The sequence below is a fragment of the Helicoverpa armigera genome, chromosome 4, assembly GCF_030705265.1.
Source record: "Helicoverpa armigera isolate CAAS_96S chromosome 4, ASM3070526v1, whole genome shotgun sequence".
NCBI classification, from domain to species: domain Eukaryota; kingdom Metazoa; phylum Arthropoda; class Insecta; order Lepidoptera; family Noctuidae; genus Helicoverpa; species Helicoverpa armigera.
Window position 1 is genome coordinate 6,886,619 of NC_087123.1, and position 24,722 is coordinate 6,911,340.

The 24,722-nt window shown below is 34.8% G+C and overlaps 2 protein-coding genes across 3 annotated transcripts; one reads left to right on the forward strand and one right to left on the reverse strand.

The window, feature by feature from the left end:
- Positions 1–495: 495 nt before the first annotated feature.
- On the reverse strand, positions 496–7,277 carry LOC110384122 (uncharacterized). Its single transcript, XM_021345228.3, has 6 exons — positions 5,627–7,277; positions 5,056–5,278; positions 4,613–4,742; positions 4,424–4,525; positions 4,154–4,295; positions 496–818 (listed from the first exon to the last, which is right to left on the reverse strand). The coding sequence occupies exons 1-6, from the start codon at positions 7,172–7,174 to the stop codon at positions 696–698; spliced, it is 2,268 nt and encodes a 755-aa protein (XP_021200903.3). The 5' UTR covers positions 7,175–7,277; the 3' UTR covers positions 496–695.
- A 355-nt stretch (positions 7,278–7,632) lies between these two features.
- LOC110384193 (glutamine synthetase 2 cytoplasmic) lies at positions 7,633–24,327 on the forward strand. Of its 2 annotated transcripts, none has more exons than XM_021345342.3 (8): positions 7,633–7,820; positions 8,903–9,076; positions 10,102–10,263; positions 12,737–12,950; positions 13,134–13,206; positions 14,220–14,404; positions 18,072–18,211; positions 24,064–24,327. In XM_021345342.3, exons 2-8 carry the CDS (start codon positions 8,911–8,913, stop codon positions 24,210–24,212), a joined length of 1,089 nt encoding a protein of 362 aa, XP_021201017.2. In that variant the 5' UTR covers positions 7,633–7,820; positions 8,903–8,910; the 3' UTR covers positions 24,213–24,327. The 2 variants fall into 2 exon arrangements, with proteins under 2 accessions (XP_021201017.2, XP_049702929.2); XM_049846972.2 differs by having other exon boundaries at positions 7,633–7,757.
- Positions 24,328–24,722: the final 395 nt, after the last annotated feature.

The window sequence follows — 24,722 nt, forward strand, 5'->3', positions numbered from 1 at the left end:
AAAAGTTTTAAAACTGTCATTTGTTTGTTACCAAATCATAAAGTACGAGTATTATTCGATGATGGCCATGATTATTAGTACACGGTGGAGGTTATAACTTATTTAGACATTTTCATCAAGGAAATACCTTATTTAGCGTGCTACCTCATCGTTTTCCACACACTAGTGTTGGCTGCTAATGCGGGCGAAGGTTACCAGCTAATGATGGTTATCTAGGGTGGTGCTGGTTATTTTCCGGTCTTTACGGACGTGAACGTAAAGGAAAAATGTGAATTAGATTCGATAATTAACCGGAAGGCGTTTTCATCAGGTATGTGAACATTTTCTATATAAAATAGTTTTGGTCAAATTGCACTAAATTGTCGTAATCGTGGTATCTAAATAGATTTCGTATGAAAGATACACACACATTCGTATGAAAGATATTCACATCGCGGTCGAACCGCATACATATTATACAAGAAATAAAAAGTAATTCAATAAAATTAAAGACAATATAATGCAAGAGCATAAAAAAATACCAAAACATAATAAAAAATACTAAAACAATAAAGTTAAAAATAATAAAACGTTAAAAAGATACAAAAAATGTAAACAAAATACAAAGAAGTAAACAAAAGGTAACAAGAAAAAATACAAAAAAATAAAATCTAATTATAAAAAATAAAGTAAAAATATAAAAAAGTCTATCGGAATTAGATTTCAAGAGTGAAGGCGTCTGTCTCGTCATTTTCCCGAGCTACGTCGAGTACCCAAGGGACCAATCGCCACGTTCCTGTATATTGGGCACATTGATCACCCCACGGACGACGTTCCTCCTGAAATTTGTTAAGCATTTGTAGTCATTTTTATCCCAAGCCCAACAATGGAAAATAGATGAGGAAATTGCCAAAATTGTGAAATGGACTTTACACAGGTTGTTGGGATTTCTATGAAAGTCCGATTTAGTCACTGGAAGTATGTTTCCTAGAAAGAAGGGAAAAAATAATTTTGGGTATACTAATTTTATTTAGTGCATTGAACTTATCTTATTCGATCTGAATAATTTATTTATTGGATAGTTAGTTAGGTATTGTCTATCCCAATACCCAATGAGGTCATGGCAGTGATTAGCTAACAAAACTTGGCTACGGCTGGCCGGTTGTCGGAATAGCTAGCTTTAGTAGTTGGCTTTGTAGACCGATTGTCGCCTTTTGTATTGTTTTTTTTTTCTAACTATAAACAGGCAATTTATAACCGTTTTACAGATTCAATAACTTATTCAAACATTTAAGGGATATTACTTCTACTATCAGAAAGGAAATTTCTAAATTAAATGTAAAAAGGCAAGCAAAAAGCTGTGTTATTGCAACCTCCAAAGAAACAAGGCTTTTGTTATAAAATAAGTCATAGTAGACTGGTGTCTCTGATTGACAGTACAAAAGGCATGAAAATATTGTGTTTGAAATAATTTATCCTGACAGAAAATATACAAAAAATATTGCTTCTCTTTGTTGTATAATCGTATTGAACGACAATTGTCTGTGCGGAGGACAAAAAAGATATAAGCAAACTGAGTAAGATGAAATACCCCGAAAATGAAAGTAAAATGATACGTAGTGCCAATATCCTGCCTGAGAAAAATCTTGATCTATCTTTTAGGGCCTAGATTCGAAATAAGTAAAAACATGCGTAACCTTTGTCATAGTTTGTCGATACCAGTCACTGTCATACGTATTGAGTAAGGTATTCAATCGTCAACACTTTCAATCGACATTACGCTCAATATGTGCCTAGATACAGGGAAATATTCCAATAAAGAAAACTCTTCATCTACATACCAGTACAATTTGTTCAGATTTTTTGTTGTACCTTATTTTTATTTTCGAACTATCTATGAGTACTTATTCGTAACTGGTACACAATTTCGTTCATATTAGGTAACCATTTTCAATAATGCACCTGTGACTACAATCACACAAACGCAATGGGATGAAAAGGGAAGAGAAGATTAAAAGGAATGGAACTAGCGATACAATAGTGTCATACTCCGTATTCGCATAAATTGATAGGATAGAAAAATATTACAGAATCTTTAAAAATATTTCACTACTAGGGATAAATAGCCTAAACGCTTTAGAAGAAACGAATTTGTGACGAGATTAACGCTGCCTGTGCTTTATGTTTTTACACGAAGACGTGAAAACCGGTAGTTTTCAGAGCGTAAAACTATTTCCACGGGAAGTGAGTACCTCGGAAAATGGCTGGTAATAAAATAAACGCTAAAGAGAGAAACACTAATGATGTCAGTTTTAAGCAACGTATTGATAGCGCAGAATTTGCAAAACAGCTATTTATTTCTAATTAATGCTACAGAACTCGAAAATTTCTAGGAATTTTGTTTTAATTAATTTGTATAAAATCTGCGGTTAGAGCTTATCCAGCATTCGTTTAAATATTTTATCACGTTCGTAAACGAACCTCATAATAAATTGAAGGTTCTCTCAAATGTCAGCTCATTAGTAAGAAACGTGATTAATATTTTATATTCGAAATTGAGGAGGCTTTCTTTTGCGTTCAAATTATAAGTGGATTAATTAAATACTCAGTGTCTCTTTCGAATCAAAATAATTGCTGTCTTATGATATTATTTCTTAGACGCTCTTTCAGAATTTACTGATTCTTTCCCCCAATTTTACGCTACGGTATGTCCAAATTGTTTTACATGCTTGAAATAATTTATTAAACAATAAACGAGGGCTTTGAGAGAAATCTACGAATTGAAGACTATAGTTTTAATTCTTGTGTTTTACATTTCAAATTGTAGTTGTTTTATCTCGGTTTAGGTGTAATTCCAAAAGCAGGAAAGGGTTCGTTAAATTATGGAGTGCAATCAGTGTGAGATTGTAAAGCGAGTGACAAACGCGTGGGCTCTCGCTTTGAATATTCTCTCCGAGGTTGACATGATATCAGGAAATGAGATCCCCCGCAAGCCAGACTTCTGATAACCGCTAAGACACAGAGGAACCGGAATGGTTTCGCTTTATGTATTGTAATGCTGGAGATGTTTTTAATGCAGTTATTTCTGACATGCGCTTAAAATTCACGTGCTATGTTTTTGGAGGCTTATGTTTATACAAGTCTAAGTAAAAGGGAAAGGTCACCGCATTTGAATTTAAAATTCAAATGTATTAAATGTTTTAGCCATGGCGCCCGTGTTAAGGTTTTCCCTTAACAAACGCAGTGAGAAATTCACTCAATTAATGCTGCTGGTTACGAGCAATTTAAATGCAAATTCTATTGGAGAACCGGACACAAGTTCCAGTGGGTCCAAACAAAATAAAAGTTTAAAATGTTTGGGATTATATTCCACGGGACAGAAAAAATATAATAACTCAATAGACATGCAAATTTTTCCGCGTTTTAATAAAAACAATATTTCGTTACTTATTTGAGTCCTCCGATTAATTAAATTACATAATTGATAAAGCTGGAATTCCGTGGGTCGCGGCTGACGCAGCCGCGCGCGGCTTACGACAGTCGTCGGCCGCGCGCGACAATAGTCAACCTATGAAAATGTATGGCACCGCTGCCGAGGCTCGCGACAGTCGCGCGCGGCCGACGAATTTCGTAAGCCGCGCGCGGCATTGTGTTGAAATTAGTAGATTTTGTTCGTCCGTTCCCTCTAGTCGAAGTGCTAATTGATATCCTTGAAGAAGAAGAGGATGACGTATTGCTGTGGCTGTATTATGAAAATAGATTACCAATCTACCCTATCTTTAAAAAGTAGAAATGATGAAGGATACTACCAAATACTGATTCAAAAGCATTTGTATTGTAATGAAAAAAAAAGGAAGTTTTGCCGACTAAATAAAAAACAATTCAATTTTGGTTTTACTAAAATTCTATAGATGTTATTAAGCGCTAGACCATGTTGAGATGCATACGGCCGCGCGCGGCTCACGAAATTCGTCGGCCGCGCGCGACTGTCGCGAGCCTCGGCAGCGGTGCCATACATTTTCATAGGTTGACTATTGTCGCGCGCGGCCGACGACTGTCGTAAGCCGCGCGCGGCTGTCGTAGCCGCTATCCACGGAATTCTACCTTAAGACTAATAAAACATACGATACTGTAATCTGTTTGAAGATAAATACATAAAGACATTATAAATCACCTGTAAATATAAGGCGACTAATTTCCCCCCTACCAGCATCAGGCCGCCGTGAACCGGGTCGGTTTCTTCACCTGAATACGGTGGCAGAGCTAAACAGTACACGTTTTTGATGCCGCCCTCTTCGTCGAGTCGCTTCGCTTTACTGAAAACATTAATTAATTTCAAATATTAATTAAACTGACATGGTAATCTGTTCATAACAAAGGTGTGATTTTAAATGTCATACATGATGAACGTGGGACGACGTAAATTCATTTAATTAAAACTTACCTATACCCAATATTTCCAGGGCAGGAATCTGAGAAGACTTGATTTTCGTAAGACATAAGAAGTGATTTAGGTAAATCATTTGATGAATATTTTGTGTCGAATCTGTAACAACATTGTATAACATAGAAGCATGAATAATTTTATTGAATTTTTGTGCTAACACCGGTTCGTAAAAAAATGCTAAATTACCGATCCAAACCCCATCCAATGGCATTAGCAACAGCGCCTTGACCATCAGCAACAAACTGATGAGACATCAACGAGATCGACGACCAAGAATTGCAAGCAGACGCCATCGAAGTCACTACTTGAATAAGTCCTAGAAATAAATTAACTTTTACAATGGAGATCCAAAGTAAAATAAACAATTAGATGGCGTTAACGATCGATGAACACCTATTGTTGGTACTGATAAAAAATCTAGTACTTTTTCCATTCAAAAGTTTATTCGTTTATTGTCAGTCGCTAGATAGTCAATTATGATATCTTATTTAGGACGAACTATAAACTGGCATGCGGCCTAAATATAAGCAAGCTAGAATTTTATTACAACTGTGTATATTATTATATTTTTCGTCTGTAATATTATAATATGTAATATCGTTAGTGTGCCAATAAAGTAAAAAAAATACCGATATTGTAAAGATGTCTTCGTGTCTTGTCTCTTGGGTGGTAGCGTGGATGTACAAGACTATACTTGACGTAAGCCACACGTTCAGGGTTCCACCAGGAATCTCCGCAGTACGTCACGAAGGCCGAGCGACCTTCCCCACCAGGATTCTTGTGATGCCTTGATAGGCATGATCCAGAAGTCACTAGCCAATGTGGACTAATACCAGCCGCATCACAGTGTACCTAATGTAAATATAAAAATAAGTAGCTATGTTACTTTTCTGTTATTGAGCATTTTCATCTTCGAAGCAAGAGGTTCTAGTAATGGCCTGTTTAGCCTAAGTAAGTAATAGAATAAAATACTACTACTTGAAGATGAATTTATGTCTATTCTTGGCATTTTTTAGAGATAAAACTTATTCCAGTCTGTCGCTACCAAAACCTTGTACCAAAACTTTTCAAATTGTTTATTTACAATTCAATGGTTTCTGTTATTAATTCCAAGCCAAGCAACTTGAAGAATATTCTATATTTGTGGATAAAATTTTCTAATTTGAGTACTCAATTATGTAAACCATTTTTATATTTTACCTGAGAAGGTTCATAAACGTAGGCAGCAGCAAAAGGGTATTGAGACCATGGTACTTCTTTGCTTTTTTTGTATTCAAGAAAATTAGGAGCTTTTGAATCAGACTGTAATAATTCCTTGGTCGGTTCCTTAGTAACATTGAAAATAATCTTCGAAAAATTTAATAATGCTGGCTTCAATGAAACAATGATCGAATTATCGTTACTTCGATCTATTGGGCCCTTCTTATAAGTATCGATTATGTGTTTTTTAGAATGTTTTGCTTTGTGGTTACTGTGCTCATTTCCAATAGCTTGATCAACGTGCTCTAAAAGTACTTTATCTTCACTGTTTTGTAATTCGTTACCCTTTATAAGTATGTCAACATTGTCAGAATCGATTAATCTTCCGTTTTCATCGTAGTATGGTATAGGAGTGTGTTTATCATACATTTCGAAGAATTTAATTTTGTCGTAAGCAGTGGTAGATTCTGATACAGTGTCGTTAGTCGAATCAGTTGTTACATTTACAGAATTAGTTCTATTACTTAAGATATTAAAAGTTTTTGTAGTATCTGGACAAGTTTGGTTATCAAAAATTATAGAACTTTGAGTTGTCACATTGAGAGTGATATTTAATGTTAGCCATGTGTTTCGTGAAGTTCTTGTCGCTGACATAATTTTTTTTTGCTGTGCAGGCTGACGTGGATACTTATACGAAGGCGTTAACGAATTGAGAGAATTAAACATTGTGAGTGACGAGTCGTGGGTTCTGGTTTTTCTTCGCTTCATTCCCCTATTGGTAGGTTGCATAAAGCGAGTAGGTATCGGGGACCGTTTTAAGTTTGTATTATCAATGCGAAAAGAAAACATAGGCGAATCAGAGAGAACAAATTTACGATTGCCAAGATTTCTTAGTTGGCGATCTCCCTTTTGTTTTGAGACTTGTTTATTATTGCGAACCGTAAATTCTTTGCGTTCATCAGTTTCGTCTAAGTAATAAAATTCGATGTAACTTGGAGTTGTTGATGGCAAACTCGGACGTGATGGGAGACGATCAAACGGTCGACGAAAACCAGACATTTTATCGATAATTCTCTCAGTTTCGTTACTTTTTCTGAAGTGATCATTGGGAGTAGTGTGTTCCATATCAACAAATATTTTAGTTTTTCTCCATAGCATGTTTATGATTTCATACTGTTTTCGGCTCACTCGCCCTACTTGCCATTTTTTTAATTGATTCGCTTGCGGTATCTTCTTATCATTATTAATACCAATCTTATTTATGACTTTGCTGTTATTTTTGCCAGCACCCATTGAAGTAAGCCGTGATGTTATGAATGCTTTTACATTTTTATTTGTTCGTAGAGTAGTCATATTCGAGTATCTGGTAACAAATGCATTCTTCTTGTTCCGATACGCTGCTGCCGCTTGGTACCTAGTAGGATCTTGTTTGATTTTGATGACATTTTTATTTTCATACGAGAGATTACTTTGAACGGGTTTCACAAAAATTTGTACACTAACAAAACTGAGAACGAATAATATTTCATGCAGTTTTGCTAGTTTCATAATTTGATCTGAAAATACATACCAATAATAATAAATAATCACTAGAATTTTTTGCAAAATCAATAAATAAATTGTGACATGCACGCTACGTGACACACCCAGACAGACGGTTTAATAAAAATAAGAAACCAATAAACCTCTTCAAACTGTAGGACCTCATAGCAAGTTAGCAAGTCAAGGTCTAAAAAATATAGAAAGAAGTCTGAACACTGGCAAATAATGCTTATGCTCTTGAACACCCTTGACCGAAAACTTCGTACAAAAGCTAGATCATTTAGTGTGAATTCGTTAGGTGCTAACAAAATTTATATGCATTAATATTTTTATATCTGCTACTAAATAAAGTCCTTGCTATAAATATCAGAATCATAGTTTCTAAAACATATTTTGATTCTGGCTGGAATAAAGATTTTTTTTTAACTATGAGTTATTCAATTTGAATTTCGAACAAACAGGGTTTGAAGGCATCAAAATGTCTTCATGTACAAATTATGAAATTATGATTTAATTTAGAAATTATTTTGTGAATATTAAAATATTATGCAAATTGTAGTGTAAATATTGTGTTTATACATTTCAAAAGGTGTGTTTATTTTAAATCGTGTGCGAATAATAAAATTTTACATTGGCAACAACGGTACAAACGGTATGTTATGTAATTATGTTCGCTTTAATGATGCAAAGTTATAAACCTAAGTTTTCAGATATTGCGTAAAGAAATTATGTTGTTTATCATTATCTAAAATTGACGATAAAATAAGTAATGTTATATTTTAGAATATAAAATGGTCCACATGCTCACAATAATAGTTTGTCCAGAAAATGCAACTCATCGTTAACCATTTCATATCCTGCCCAGGCGCTAATCATTTATCTTCTTACTACGAAGAGTGGAAGGAGTAATATTAAAAAATATATTAATATAATAATGGCGTCCAAGGCTGATTTTGGAAATGTTCTCATATAAATAGACCAGCAACCTGTGCACAAGCATTTCAACATAAATATCAATAATATGATTATAATGATCTTTAGGCTTACCAAAAAAGCTTTCTGATGTCGATTAACCACAAAAAGCTTCGCGGCTGCATCGGTACAGCCACTGTGACCTCAATAATGAACCTTTGTAACATAATATTAAGGTTGCTTTTAAATCAGTCGTAGTGCTAATTTTGTATAACAAGACCTGTTAGGAATTAAACGAAGCACCGGCAGCACTCCGCAGATTGGCGGCTTTTATTTTAAATTCAGACCATTCTATTATCATAGAATTTGCTACTACAACGAATCTCTCTTCTTTTCGGTATACATACATGTAACACTTCATACCACTTAGATTTTTTGTATTGTATTAACTAATCAGCAGGACGCACGGCATTAGCGACTAAAAAGGCGTACTTGAATAGCTATAATTATCGATAAGGTTTACCAAAAATGTGACCATCGATACCCTATTAGGTAAAAAGTATGTTTAGCTATAAAATTTTGGCACGGGTCGTTTACCAAATATAAGAGGTAATATGAAAACCCTTAATCTGCACGTTATGTGAATTCAATATAATAAAGGGAAAGCCGATTGAACACGGAGTCAATAATAATTAAAAATTCCAATTCATCGCAATCACTTTTACGACCTCCACCAAATTGGAGCATTGTGCTATAATCAAGATTTATTTGAACATGCTCATAAATAAAATTGATTGTAAAAACAAAAATGATTAATTTCAGGAATCAAGATGAATGCGACTCCTGTGATTCTGAACAAGGCTGCTATGCGTAAATACGAGGATCTTGAGATCCCCTGCGAAGCAGTGCTATCCAGCTACGTATGGATCGATGGATCAGGCATTAATCTCCGTTCTAAGGACAGGACCTTCGATTTTGTTCCGAAAACAGTTAAAGGTATCTCCAAAACGATTTATTGAACAAAAAGTAACGAAGTCAGATAGGTCTGTCCCATGAGAAATTCTAAGCGATTTTGTATTTAGAAGTCGTAATCGTGAACATCGATCGTGAGTGAAATGTATTAGGTTTTGGGTTGTAATCCCATATTTGAACATCTTTTACTACCGAATGTTTTCGTCATATACCTATTCGCATTTTTTGAAGTAAGTAGGTGCCTATCCGAAAGAATTGATCTCCATTGTTAAACTCAGACTTCTGACCACCAGAGCTGTTTTACAAAAGATAAAAAAAAATATGATGTTGGCTGGTTGACGTATTCTGATCACTTTCGGTTATCAAAAACTTTTTACGGATTGCAAAAATTTCAAAAGTATTACAAAAATACATTTTGTTTAGAATATGTTAATGTTTCCACGACCTTATCAATGTTTGTACACAATATTATTAATACAATAATATGAGAAACATTTTGAATAACATAAGCGCGTAAAGGAGGCATTATCTACGTGATGCTTGGGGGCATGAGATACGCGTAATATTTGTGTAATGTTCATAATATCTGCCGGCACATGAAGAGAAAAAGTCTCAAGCAAAATGAATTTGTCGGTTTGTGCAGATAAATCGCAACGATATTATTAGAAGCGACGGTTAACGCATCATACATACATGGCGCAAATGAAATGAGCATCCTAATTTATTTTATGCCATGATTATTCAGATACAAAGACAGATGAAATTCTCAACTCATAAAACCTTTTACTAAGTTGCTTTGGTCGCCGTATTCCGTGCATAAAAAGTGTATAAAAATTTTCCACGCTGATTTCATCTAGAGATAAAGGCGAACTCATAAAGTTCAGATAACTTTTTCATGAAAGCTAAGTTTTTACTCCCAAGAGTCATAAAATGAGTGAGACTGTGAAGAACGGGAATAGATCTATTTGGGTAACAAACCACAATTAGGTGTTCAAAGTCTGGCAATGTTTAAATCACGTTAATTACCCAGTTTTATTGTTTTGTTACAGATCTGCCAATCTGGTACTTTGATGGCAGCAACACGGCACAAGCTAAAGACGACAATTCGGACACGTATATATTTCCACAAGTGATTTACCACGACCCTTTCAGACGCGGAAGCCATATTATGGTGCTGGCTGATACGTATTCGTCTAACTACCAACCAACAAGTTAGTTATTCAAGTAATTTTGACTGTGAACCATTTATTCACAAGTGTATCCAACATTGAACTAATTTGTACGAATATTCCGCTCGATTTATAATTTAAAATTAATGTCACTCATTAACTTGTTTTATACCGGGAAATGAGATTAATTTTTCACTTTAACTATTCAGCGTTTAATATCACGTTCGCGAATCGCAGAAATTAATGTAACACTTAGTATTTAACAGTTATTTGGTTTTGAATTATTAACTAAGTAAATAGTATTACGACCATTTTAAATTACCTCAATCAAAATACATGTGATATATGCGGTTAATAATCGTAAAGTCATAGTAGAGAGAAAGTTTCAGATGATTGTTCTTTGAAAAACGCCGGCAGCGGTGGCGAGATTTCCCGTCTTGCAAAATACCCATCTCCTTAAAGGCGCGCCTTAATACAACCTTAAACGGATTCAAACATTTGGGTAAAACCTTCTTACGTTTGATCGTTATTTTTTATAGAATTGCTGCATTTCTTCTTCACATAAGTATACTTAGGTACTAAGTGAAAATGAGCAGCGATCTTAAGTGTAAAATGTATTTATTTTCTGAAGAATTCTTTGTGGGAATCAGCGGGAGTTCTGATATAGTAAGTAAGGCCACGTATTAAAAAGTCATTTTCGCATTAAATAGTGTTTCTGATATGTGGCTTTTCCGTTCTCTGGAACTCTAGCAGTACGAGCTACCCGTGTATCGTGAAATCCACTTTTGATAACTGGATCGCGATCCGCCATCTCGGTTCACGTGATTTTATGTCCATCGATAGATTTGTAGTTCCGTAACGACTAACAGTATTTGTGGAAATGGGTAGAGACTGACCTATATATATTTTCTACCAAAATCCGGACTAAAAATTCAATGCATTTTGATGCTGTTGCTGAATTTAATTTGTTGGCATGCTGCATAAAATAGCTGTGTATGTAGTAGGTATTTAGAATATTAGCATTCAAGTGCTGACTAGTGCTAGTAAATTATAATTAGTCCGCATTTGAGAGGAAATGCACTCCCACTTTGGCATTAGCAAAATGTATGATGAGAATTTCGCAAATTCAGCAAGTTGTATATTTCGTGTACTCGACCCATTTGGTTTTGGTATAAGTATTATTTAGTAGCAGATTCAACTTCACTGGCTGTTTGGTTGAACCAAGCGTAATAATGTAACGGAACGCTGTTTTTACAATCCTGCCATTTGCAGCCAAATGAAATCATCAAGTGGCAATCTGCCGTGAAATGCGCGGTTGCTAATTTCTTTAACAGCCTCCATCCACAATGAAAGACGAGCTTAATGAATTGTAATGAGAGGAAAATAGACGACAAATCTTGTTAAACGAAAACAAATTCATGGAATAAATCGATGACAACAAAATGAAACTTTATCCTATGACTCATTTTAGAAAAATAATTAATTTAGAATTTATTTTTAAACTCTAGGCATCGTTAGTGAGGTTTAAAAACTGAAGAATATTTTCTCATAGACGACTTATTAAACAAAATTGAGAAAACGAGAGATATTTTAAGAAAAATAACGATACATTTTGTAAAGAAGACTTAACAGATGCAGTTATTTATAACAAACTATGTGAGGGTATGTTTTAAATCAATACTAATAAGACAGTTGAAATCGAGGATATGTTTACCGGTAAACTGAATCTAGAGCTAATGAAATTTTTCATTGGCAGCTCGACTCGTGACCGGTGAACCAATGCAGGAGAGTAGCGAGCGCTAACTTGCTACATCTATCGCACTTGTTAGCTGGTCGTAACTAAGTCAAAGATTCCTTAACGAACTTTACGAAGCATGTTCTACTTTAAAACAAACGTGTTGTATCCTCATACTAAAATATATTTTTGAATAAAAATGGATACCTATTGATATTGAAGAAAGTTTCATTCGATTTTCGAGATAGATATCTACGAATAAAGATTGCTATTGAAATTATTTTGTAAAACTTCTTTCGAAGTCTCTTCAAAAATAAATTCTATTCTTGTAAAATGTTATATGTTTAGGACGTCTAAAAATACAGTACACGTGCTTTTTTCGCAAAAGTTGTTAAAAATAGCTCGTCAAAGGTCCGAGTGGGTGGAAATGGGCTACAAACAAGAAAAGTGTTTCAACCAGCCGGACCCCTGTGGCGATGGTTTGAGTGTTTGATTGCATTTTTAATACTCCATAGTGCTATAATCAAATAAATTAGATTCTCAAACAAAAACACTTTAAACGTCATCATTATCATCATCATCCTCCCAACATTATCTCGCTCTTGCCCCAATTTTATTTGGTGTCGGCGGAGTACGTTTCCTCCTTCCATAGTCTTCTATCTACCGTCACCCTACAAGTAACATCCTTTTTAACACAAAAAATAAAATAGCATTTACCTAATTTGGCACTCTATCTAAAACTCAACTGCTTAGATAATAAAGTTTAAAATTACTTCACAGACACGAACTACCGCAAGGCCTGCTTAATACTGTGTGAGAAGGGTGAAGTTGAGGAGCCATGGTTTGGTTTCAACCAGGAGTTCTTTCTCATGACGACAGATGGTCGGCCTCTCGGCTGGCCGCCCGGCGGTTTTCCCGCCCCGCCCGGCCCCTACTACTGCGCCACGGGAGCGAACAAAATCGTTGCGAGAGATCTCATGGAGGCTTTTTATAGGTATCATTTCACCCTTATTTCAAAGGACTTAGATGACTCCATTTTATTAAGATTGTTACCGAATTGTACTATGTTAATTTATGGTGTCATAAAAATTATGTCAATAGATTCGTTTTCTGATCCAAACCAAACAAAAACAAAATGTATCTGAAGATGAATTTAAACCTTTGTACAATGTTTTAGATGCTGCCTTTATGCAGGCATACAAATCAATGGTATAAATCCGGGGACGACGCCATCCCAGTGGAATTTCCAGGTAAACGTCTAATGAACCGGCAGGGTTTCATCGAATAACGAATCTAGAGAAGTCCCTACTTTGCGGGAAATATTGGTTCAGTCGATCTCGATTTTATTTGTTGGGATTCTCATCTATGACCCAAGGACAAACTTACTAATTAGATCTTATTTACCATTTTTATAAACAGCTTATATAAAAATAATAGTTTCCATAAACCACCTAATTTGACGTCGTAAAATGCCAAACTACACGAAACAATGATAATTATGGCGGACCATTTTTGAGGTCAATTACTTGTTTTCCTAGCGAATCCGATTAAAATAACATTAGGATTTCTGTAGCAGTTGCGTGACAAAGTGAGATTAACTTATTTGAAAACAAAATTTGCGTAACGAAAAGTGTTAAAAGAGACTTTTACTTTGGCCTATTTTAGTGTTTTGCGTAAATAGATCTTACCTATGACCTTTCTCTTTGCGAACAAAAAGGGGTGTACATATTTCGCTTAACAATCTCCCAGAACAGCCATAACTGTGCTGCGTACATCAAAACGGGTTTGTGCTTGGCATTCACCCGGCTCGGTCCATTTACTTACGCTGCTAGTTATCGCTTCACTGACTATTAGGTGCTTTTACGACGAAATCGTTTAAATAACATCGTTTATTACGTAAATGCTCCATTCATTTTTAGAACTTGTATAATTTGAATGTAGAAGATGTTCCAATCTCCATTTTCATTATGCAATGCGATAACCTGAAATTAGGACGAATTTGAAATCAAATTGAGGAGGAAGCTAGAATGGTTGGCATCTTAGCCTACTTGCAAAACGTAATGATCATAGTTAGACACAATTTAAAGTTACCATATAGCACAAAGAAACTGTAGTGAACAAATATTTTATCTTCAAAGAAAATTTTCAGATGATATTGATATTTTGATTGATATTATATTTTCTGGTTTAAAAAATATGTATACTTACTTACAGATTTAATAATTATTTTGGTATATGAATATTAGTAATGGATGTTTTATAGGTGGGGCCGAGTCCGGGAATCAAGTCAGCCGATGATCTGTGGATGGCCCGCTACTTGTTGGAGCGATTAGCAGAGGAATATGGTTCCGTGGCTACCTTCGAACCGCAGCCCATCCCTGATTGGCCAGGCAATGGCGCCTTTGTCTACTTCTCTTCGAAAGACATGAGAGAAGATGATGGTATACTGTAAGTATTTAAGCATATTATATGTACGTTCTTACTGGTGTCAAATTGAAAGAAACAATATAACGGCCAAAACTGTTCTACAACTAAAATTGTTCGAAGAGAAACCAGACGCCACGTGCAAACTTTGCCGTGAAATCTATTACCTACATTGAATTGTCTTAATTACAAAATAGATATTGTAGGCCTTAATCAAAGAGATGATAAAACGACCTAAATATCGATGAGGGTTTCATTATGAAATCCACTTCAAAGAAAACTTTTTATAAAGTTGGTATTTATAAAGAAGCGAGTTTTTTTCATGGATAGGTACTCGCATATTGTTTGGTTTATTAACAAACTTAAGTTAAAAGGATCTATTTTAAACAGACAGTGTAAGGATAGCAATCCCCAATAATGAAATCATTTGAGATTTTAAAAGCAGATTGGTGGCGGATATTTCTTTCTAGCTGATGACGATCAACTTTCCTTCGGTGGATTCCCACAGTTCTTAAATTGGTTGATCGTTATCATTTGTAATTTATTACTATGTTATCACTAAGCAGTTAAATCTTTCTCTACTTTATATTCTGGTCGGCTAGATTGTACCATTATTTTGTTGCATTAAGACAGGTAATTTTTTTAGATTTTATGTTTTTTTCCTTTATTATGATAACTCAGACGGCTCACTAGATCAAAATGCAGCACGTTAAGGGTTCAGTCATTTTTCCTTAGAAAGAAAAATAAATGTAACAACACAAAGAAACAAGACTTTTGATTCAAATCCTTGCATGGAAAGGTGATAAAAACAACCTTTAGATTAAAAAACAATCAAGAGCTCAGAGTTTCTAGCCGAGTTAGAGATTTTAAGAATTTTCAGTTTCACTTGGATCCCAAACAAACAAATGAATCGAATACTGCAGAGGGACGCTTGCGGAGAAGTACGGTTTGAGTAATTAACTCGAAGGAGTCTTTTCACGGTGTAAGCTCGTAATAAAAGTTGTGTTTACAAACCTTTTAATTTGACCACACAGTGTTTTTGAACATCATTCAGTATTTGCTCATTTTGTGCTTGCGTCTTGTTTTGCATGTTTAATTTTTTCTGTTATAATCTATACTAATATTATAAAGCTGAAGAGTTTCTTTGCTTGTTTGAACGCGCTAATAGGGTATTTTAGTCTAGATGAGAAAAAAATTAAAAGTGAATTACAATGATTGTTTAGAGGAAAAGCAATCGGGAAATGTTAGTTTCACTTCGTAAGGTACATAAATATATTTTTTATTGCAGTTTAAAGTTTTTAGGTTTTTTTATCTGTCTTTGAACACTACGAAATGTCGCCGCCATGCTAATGACGTCATTACGGTAGTGTCAGTTAAAATTTTCAATACATAGGGTCATTTCGCCTGTTCGCGTCCATAGCCCAGTTCGCGTCCATTTTGCCGATCTCCTTTTAAAAATCCTCGAAAACAAGTCAATTAACACACTAATCAAACGAAAAGTCATTACCGCTAATACGTTAATGTATAAGAGGCACGCACAGATAGACAAACGTTCTGTGCGTCCAACCAATCCTTTTAGAAAAAATAATTAGTCTAGGCTCTTCAACAAGAAAGCGAAAACACGCAGAATTTTAGATAAAAATTAGTGTGCAGCGGCGTGTTTGATGGTAAGTTTTATATTGTTTTATGTGAATTTTAGGATAGATAGCTATTTCTACAGTTGAATGATGAATAAAAGTATAATGTTTATTATGAATTTGGTAATGTTTTTTTATATTTAACGAGTAAAATAAGGTGGACGCGAATTACTACATCGAATTTTACGAAACTTCCACTGTGCGTCCACAATGGACGCGAACTAAAACTATCCTCTATAATAATAAACCAAATTGCGTCCACTGTTTTCGTTAAATACTTGCTTATAAAAAATAATTAAAACATACGATATATACGTGGTTATAATTAAATTATCAACTGATATAAGTAATTTCATTTAAGATAAGTTCTTCCGATACAGGAAAAAAGAAGGAAAAGACAACATACACAGAAGAAGATTTAAATAAAGCGTTAAATGTTATTCGAGAGAAGAATAAATCGATAAAAAATATGCAAAGAATATGCTACCTTGTCTGATAATTTATTGACTCAACAATTCTTTTAGTTGTATGTTTACACAAAATTATTAAATTGTTTTGTTAATTTAATATGAAAGGAAATCGATCTACGGATCGAAAACGCCTGGAAGAGCTACTGGTCCATGAAGGGAGAACTCCCTTTATGTCTGAAGCGGAAACTAGTCATGTGTATTCTGCCCATCCTAACCTACGGCGCTCAGACTTGGTCTTTGACAGAATCTCAAAAGTCCAGGCTAAAAGTATGCCAAAGGAGCATGGAGCGTAGCCTGCTCAGCGTACGGCTTAGTGACCGGATACCTACGCAACACCATTATCCGGTCCAAGATCCGGGCATAGTAGATTTGGGCAATAAGTCTGCAAAGTTGAAGTCGAATGCACCCGGACAAGTGGGCCAACATCACCACACACTGGATCCCTGAGGATGGAAGGTGACCGAGAGGGAGACTAAGAAAACGCTGGAGAGAAGACTTGGACAGCTTCCTCTCGGACTGGCCACAAATAGCGATGGACAGAGAAAAATGGAAGGCTATGGGGGAGGCCTTTGCCCAGCAGTGGGACAGCATAGGCTAATAAAAAAAAAATAATATGGCCAAAAACTTAGTATAATCAAGGCGGATCTTAAGCATTCCCTGTGATTTAGAGTAAAATTAACAGAATGGATTACTGTTTATTCTTCAAGTTTCAAAATTAATTGCCTAATTTTAAGTTACTTAAACCAATGTTGAGAAGAATTATTTTTATTTTGTAAAGTGAATTTTAAATGATGATAATGTTGATTTTTAATAATTAAGTGTATTGTTAAATAAAGAAATTGTTCAAATACAATCTTTCTTTATTAATTCTTAACAATTTCACCCCTATATTCCTTTTCAAAGCCGCTGGACGCGAACTGGACCATTGGTGGACGCGAATTGGATTTTGTGGACGCAAACTGGGTAAAACGCCTAATTCTGAGGTTTATCGATTTAAATAGAAAACGTAAGATATTTCTTATACAACTGAAAGTTAATCTTAAAATAGAGTATATAAGGAATACATTACACAAATTTGACATGGAAATGAGTGCTGGAGCATTTTTATTATCGCCGTCAAACTTGCCAACTGCACTAAATGGTCGCCAACAGGCGAAATGACCCTATCCAAATATGTATTACTGACAGCTGTAGTAGCGTAATGACGTCATGACCAAAAAACAATCATGGCGTCCGTTGTGTGCCGCGTTTTCGCGAAATACGCGCGAAATTTGAAATTATGATAAAACAATTAATTTATATTCGTACATAACGTGAGAAAAAAAAATATTTTTAATTTTTTAGAGATATATCAAGACTAAAGAATTTATTTGAGATATATTTCAAAAATGCATGTAATACCCTATTACATAAACCGGTCTCCGATTTGAAAAATAGCTGGACCGATTTGAAAAATTCCGTCCGTGTGAGATATCACATTTATCGAGGAAGGCTACTATTTATCCGGGCTCGTGTAGGGGTTCCCACGGGATGCGGGTGAAACCGCTGGCAGAAGCTTGTATTAAATACAGCATCATTTTGCAGTGTAATTGAACGCGCTATTGACAAGTTGGCTCGGCGACACGGGGCTCACATTAACGAGTATGATGCTAACAATGGAGCCGACAATGTTCGCCGACTCACCGGCAAGAATGGCCTGCCGCATATCAGAGACTTTACTGCAGGTAACTATTCAGTTTACATAATTAGGTTCCTAATTATTTTGCATATTTTTTTAGACTATACTAACGTAAGTATCGTAAAGTAAAAATAATAGTTTAAAAACTAGAAAACACGCGTTTGATTTTGATTTTCAAATAGCCAATCCACCATCTTGGGGAGGCCGCCATATTGACGTTTCTTAGCTAGTCACGTATTGTCAACAGCACTCAGAGCAGTTGCAAAATGTCATCCGAATTGAAGACTTGGAAGTCGGTCAAATTAAGATTAAAAGATTTTCTTACATAGGTACGTAGTAAGTTACAAGTGAAGCTAATATAAGCGTGTTATAAAGAATTATGTTTCTAAGTTTGCACTTTTTCAGATTTCAACCATCGTTACGATAATTATACCTACTGTTCTGTTACTGTTGATAATTGTACTGACTCAGTTCAGTGAATCAACCTGATTTAACCATATTAACCAAGTTACTTTTGCAGTTTCATTCGCAAAATTGGTAAAGGATTTGTTCCTCTGCCGTGCGGTGGTTACGGGTCATGCCTACCGAGCAAAGTTTCTGAAACTTATCAAATTATTTAAAGTGATTCAGAACTCTTCATTTAATACGTACTCTGCTTCAGATAATTTCTACAAAATATTTGGAAATTATTTCGTATTTTAGCAACAAAATCACGTTCTGAAATATGTGAAGTAGGTACAGACAACAGACATTGAGCATGGATACAAAGCTGAAATAACAGACATTACAATGATTGATCCGATTCTCCAACGGTCCGTTGCACCACAATCGCGATGTTCCTAAAATGTTGCACGTGTTATGCTTTATGTGTAAAATCCTTTGTATCTCTTTGATTTATTGCCTCAGGCCAATTTCGTAAGTGAATACAACACCGAATACGGATTTTCAGCGTGATATTTTTTACTGCCATACATTTTAAAGATGAATGTTACATTTTATTGGCAAAGCCTGCTGTAAAATACGTAATAATTATTTATGACATAAAATATTTTCCTTTGAAACAATATCTTACGTATTTATTGCATGGCATTACTTATTAATTTTGTACTTGTTCAGCAGACGTGATATGTTCAAGTAGGTACTAGGTACCTACATGAAATATAAATAGTGATATCAGAAATAATATACGTATGCCACAAGAATTTAAACCAGGTTTAAAAGTACCTAATTATTATTTATTTTCTTTCCTAACACACTGAAAAATTGAAAAGTTACCCACTTTTTATTTGAAATTTGGGTATTTACAATTTCTAAACGTCCAGGCCACATAATCTACACTCGTCGAGATAAAACAGAGCCAAGCAGTAGATAATAAAACGGAACGTGTTCTCCACTGACTGACAGTCTTTCCTTAACTTTGGCGGATTGCCAACAGAAGGATCTAATTGTTGAGACGAAAACCTTACCAACTTTCATTTAAAATATTTAAAAGGATATTTTTCTAGTCCCTTTTTAGTTAGTTGGTATTCAAACAATGTGGCATTTTTATTTAGTAAAAAATAGTAGCTGTTATTGTCGTAATATTGTAGTAGTAGAAAAACATCAATGACTGTTGGATGCGGATATATCAAAATAATTACTTACATCGTGTATATCTGAAATCCCTATTAGCCACGTGTTTCCAGTGATTAAAACTTCAGTTGAGTTTTGTGTTCATAATAAGTTGGCAAAGCGAAAGAGGGAGTCTGAAATTATACGAAAATAAGCCCCACTTTATACCAACTCATAAAAGGATTTATGTTTCGTTGCTTACGGTAAGACTTTAACGTATTTATTGAACGGGTGTTTAATCTTAGAGTACGATATCGTACATTTGAACACTATTAATAGATGCCAATAAATAGATTTTCCATTAATGTGAGTGGTGCCGAAATATTTTGTATTTCTAAGAATTGTAACGGCCTTATCCTTAAGGATATAAAAATATATATTATTTACATTTGAGGAAAGTATTTTTAGATTATTATAAAAAAAAAACGTTATTATATGTAGAAGCTTTCCAAATAATGGAAAGGACAACAGCTTAATATCAACAATTAATCATCAATCATCCTAATATCCATATTGTGCTTGTAGCATGGCATCACGTCTCTCCTATATTCATAAAATGGAAATATAATATTTCCTATTATTTCCTTTACATGGACTGAATAAACCAATATTATGGCTCATATTGCTAACACAGTCGTCTCTGCCTCGTCTTATTGCCTGCCTCGTGCCACTACAACGAGTTAAGTATTCAAGCCTGAGTCAAATTCCAGTTGCAATATAAGTCCCGTACAATATAAGTGAGGAAATCCCGGGACTTGTAATAAAAATAGAAACATTTTAGTTTTGCACATTAGTTTCAGTTGATAAAATGAATATTCCGTGTATTATATCGATATTCCAGAAAATTACTGAACACTCGCTTATGATGGTGTTTTTCATTCTTCTAGTGTAAGTGAGATATTTTGCTTAGGGAGGATTGTTTCCAACTATTTAACTACCAAAAAGCAATCCTAAGTTATGATTTATGAAGACAATGATTTCTTACCATATTCCTAGAATCGAGAAACTGCCATCTCACTCTGAATTTCCTACAAAGCTTTGCCTGCCAATAGAACTTATTCTTCTTATAGAACAAAATTTCCTTTTGCCCAGTCATAACTACTTTCCTTTATATGCTTTTCATTCAAGACCTAGGAAATGGACATCATTAATACGTGCCATAAATCTTATTTTATTAGAAATATAAATTTAAACATATTCACGCCTCAAAACGGTTTATGTCATATTGTCGCCTCGTTGACTCGCATAAAATTCTTTATTGCTGGAATAATGGAATCGTAAACTCACTGTTAACAAAAAATTTCCTATCAAAAAATGTAATACAGGCTGTGACAGACTATGACTCTAGTATATCATGGGTATAACAATGATAAAATATTTACTAGTATATTATGGGTGCCTACACTCATAAAATACTTTGCTTTCATAGTCGACTAACAGTACTTAAGTATATCATTCTTACCTAAAATTGTACTTTATCTCCAACAAATTGTTACACAGACAGTAAAACAAAAATATACGAGTATTTTTCTGAAATGCTGTGTGAAATTCTGTAGTTAAAAGTGTAAACGTTAAAAAAGTTGTTTGCATGTAAACACACTAAATCTCTGTAACGAGTGTTCTTGTTAATAGTCAAAGTAAATTTTTCAAATTGCGTTCGGTTTGTAGCGTTTGTTGGTACTTTAGTTTTATAGGCCATTCGTAACATTTCTGTAGAAATCGAATGAAAGCAACAGTTTCTTGTTTACTATTGTTGGTGGTGATCTAAACTAAATACGTATAAAATCACCCACAGTGAGTGTGTTGTAAATCTAATCCCACTATAAAAATAGTGTTGTGAAACACTTTATTTTAATGGAACCATGACTTTTATCTTTTCCTTCAGAAAATGAGTAGGCGGAATATTTGAAGTATATTTATAACCCGTAGAAGAATTGATATAAGGTGTGTAGGCTTAACACCAGGATAGAAGGATTTTGGATATTTTTTATGAAACTTATAAAAAACAGATTACGGAAAACCGGAACTGTATCCTAAATAAATAACACCAGCAAACAAGTTTACTCGTTTATTTATGTTTTTTGTATGTCAAATTGTGGACAGCAGTGGTCTTTTTAGTGCGCACCAATTGAAAAATCTTGGTAGTCCTGAAATGTGCTACTTTACGTAAGTTTTTGTAGGTTATACTGGAAATAAAATTAACGTGCAGTGCAGTTGCAATTGCAGAATGGTGGACTATTTGTATTAAAGTTGGAAGTTTGTAATTACATTATGAGTTAGCGAAATCTATCAGGCTAATTTAGTTCTACAATTAACAATACTTCGCTGCTACAGTTGCTCACCGATTGATTTTCGTGAACAAAGAACCGCAAATTGTCGGCAGTGTGAAGCTTGTATAAAATAGTGGTGGGCGCTAACACAAGCCAAGCATCCAGCCGCAAATAGTTGGCTTGCGGCCGCGGCCAATGCCATTTATCATTCTGCTTCAATCGCTAGATCAGAGTTGACATGATTACAGAAGGATCTGAAGCGACTAAGTTAACGACCCCATTATTAGTGCCTGTTAAAATAGATGCAAGTTTACAACAGCATTTTCGAAGTTATGTGATGATTAGCCTAGGTTTTTCTATCAAGGTGGATTTTGTGCAAACCACTAAATAACCTCATGCTTTTTAACCTAATATTTGAATTTGAAACAACGTTTAATGTAAATAGAAATTACAGTAAATTTTTACTTAAAAAAACCGATCGAAACCAATTTCCTAATTGAGAGTGTGAATTGTAGACAGATTCATATTATTATTTTTTTGTTATCTCAAATGGTGTTTCAGGTGTTTGTCTATAGATGTAGATTTAAAAACATTTAACGTACCTAATCTTGACTTAATGTTAATTGAAACGATTAGTTTATGACACCATGCTCTGAGTATTAACATAGCTTCTCAACTGAAAAGTTCTCTTCTAAGTTCTAAGAATCTGAAAAGATTAGTTATTCATATTTGCTCCCATCTCAGCGATAATCCTCTACCCTTTGTACTCAAATTTTATTTGATAGCTTATAGCAACTTTACTTTCGTGTTCGAACATTTTATGCTAAGTATACCTATACTTACTTACTTATCCAAGTTTAAATTACGCGCCCTGCTCGCCAAGGGTCTCAAGCCTTAAAGAAACCCTCTATTAAAATACTGATAGTAAACACATTAAAAGTGATGCGTATTTTATGCAGTAAATAAATAGGTGTTCGTAAACCGACGAGAGATCCGAAATTAATTCAGCGTGTGCAGTGTTGCGAGATATTAAGGTCGAAGGTCACGTAACGTTTTTTGGATGCCGCTGTACGCTACCAAGGGTTGAAGCATTGAACTTGACTATATCGGTAATCCAAAAAAAATTGCAACGTCCTATCGGTGAAGCAAAAAGAATAGAAACGATGCCTACTAACATCTTTGCTAATTTGATGATTCAACTTTTTGTCTATCTGAAAAGAGATTAAGATTTGAAATATTTAACTTCTCCAATCACATTTAATGGCCTGGAGCGGATTTGAGATTTGCAAAAAATCCTTTTAATAACTAGGCAAAGATGAATTTCTATCCAGCCGAGTTCTCGTGTTGGTCGAGGGTGTAAAGTAGAGCCTAAGAGAGTATTTAGTACCTACCTGCTTTTAGCTTTTGCTATTACTCTGCTGAAGTAGGTGCTTCGTCTGCTTTGTAAATAAATATTCACCATCTCAATAAATTGTAATGCAGCCAAACCCTTCCCTAGTCTCGTTCGAGTACTTCCTAGTAATCCCAAAAAAGCTATAGTATATACAGAATACACACAAAGAGGTTGATCGATCCAGATTGTTTTATTCGAGCACGAACCGTAATCACAATTAACGGAAAGCACCACTGAGCTTAAAGTAAATTGACATGGATTCTTGCTAGTCATGAAAGGTTTCTACGTGATGGTTTTGTCATGGTAAATACATGGTAACTTGTGTTTCCTAAAAGGATTTTCTTTTCACATGTCTACGCGTAAATAGGTACTCGTTAGGTAACTTGTTCAACCGATGCGTGCAGGTCATTATAGCGGGCTATAAATTTTACCTCACTGAAGTTAAACCCAATAGCGGGTGCAATTTTCCTGTCTATTCGCTACAAAAACATTGAATAGCACTGAAGTTTGTCTTTAACTTCCTAGCCACATGCTACTACTTACGTATGCTGCATCAGATGACAAACTTTTGTCAGCGTAGACACGTCCTGATACTTGGCAATTAGCATAAGTAATTTGTTCCAGGTGTGGCTAACAGGTGCTGTTCTGTGAGAATACCTCGCCATGTCTCCGAAGACAAGAAGGGATACTTGGAAGACCGACGACCCGCCGCCAATGCTGATCCTTACAGAGTGATTTCAATTATGCTTAGAACATGTATTTTTGACGAGTAATCATCATATTTTGACGTCCCTGTTAGATTGTGTATTGTTTTTACATTTTAGGCGTGTTCAAAAAGTAAAGTTAATCTGAACCTGCATTTTGTTCGTAATAAATTTTACCTCTTTAGTCTCTCGTTTCAATTCTTTCTTTTCTGTAACGGGGTGTAACATGCGCTCAGGGCTTATTGCCACTGCGTAAAATGAAAGGAATTTTTATTACTTTTTCATTTGTGAGTTTCGAAGAAGTCTCGTATTAGACTGTGTTTGTTTACAAAAGAGAGTTGAATAGCCCACACATAATGAAACAATCTGTGATTCATAGTACAATTTCTAGTTTTCAGCACGGCCTACCTACGCAAATGAGTTTATTCAGTTATTTCATGAAGCTGATGTCTATAGTTACAGTTACACACATTAATTAATCAATCAGTCAGTTGTACTTTGCATCAGATAAATAGTTCAGTATTTTCACTTCAACCTCAGAATTACCAATGCTTGTTGATATATTGCCAATCATTAATT

Excerpts from the sequence above, each read along its gene's own strand:
- LOC110384193 (XM_021345342.3), top strand. The coding sequence starts at position 8,911 with ATGAATGCGACTCCTGTGATTCTGAACAAGGCTGCTATGCGTAAATAC. Across the intron at positions 13,207-14,219 it reads CATCCCAGTGGAATTTCCAG|GTGGGGCCGAGTCCGGGAAT; the intron begins GTAAACGTCTAA and ends GATGTTTTATAG. Across the intron at positions 14,405-18,071 it reads AGAGAAGATGATGGTATACT|TGTAATTGAACGCGCTATTG; the intron begins GTAAGTATTTAA and ends ATCATTTTGCAG.
- LOC110384122 (XM_021345228.3), bottom strand. The coding sequence starts at position 7,174 with ATGAAACTAGCAAAACTGCATGAAATATTATTCGTTCTCAGTTTTGTT. Across the intron at positions 4,743-5,055 it reads AAGACATCTTTACAATATCG|GACTTATTCAAGTAGTGACT; the intron begins GTATTTTTTTTA and ends ATTTATTTCTAG. Across the intron at positions 4,296-4,423 it reads CCTGGAAATATTGGGTATAG|TAAAGCGAAGCGACTCGACG; the intron begins GTAAGTTTTAAT and ends TAATGTTTTCAG.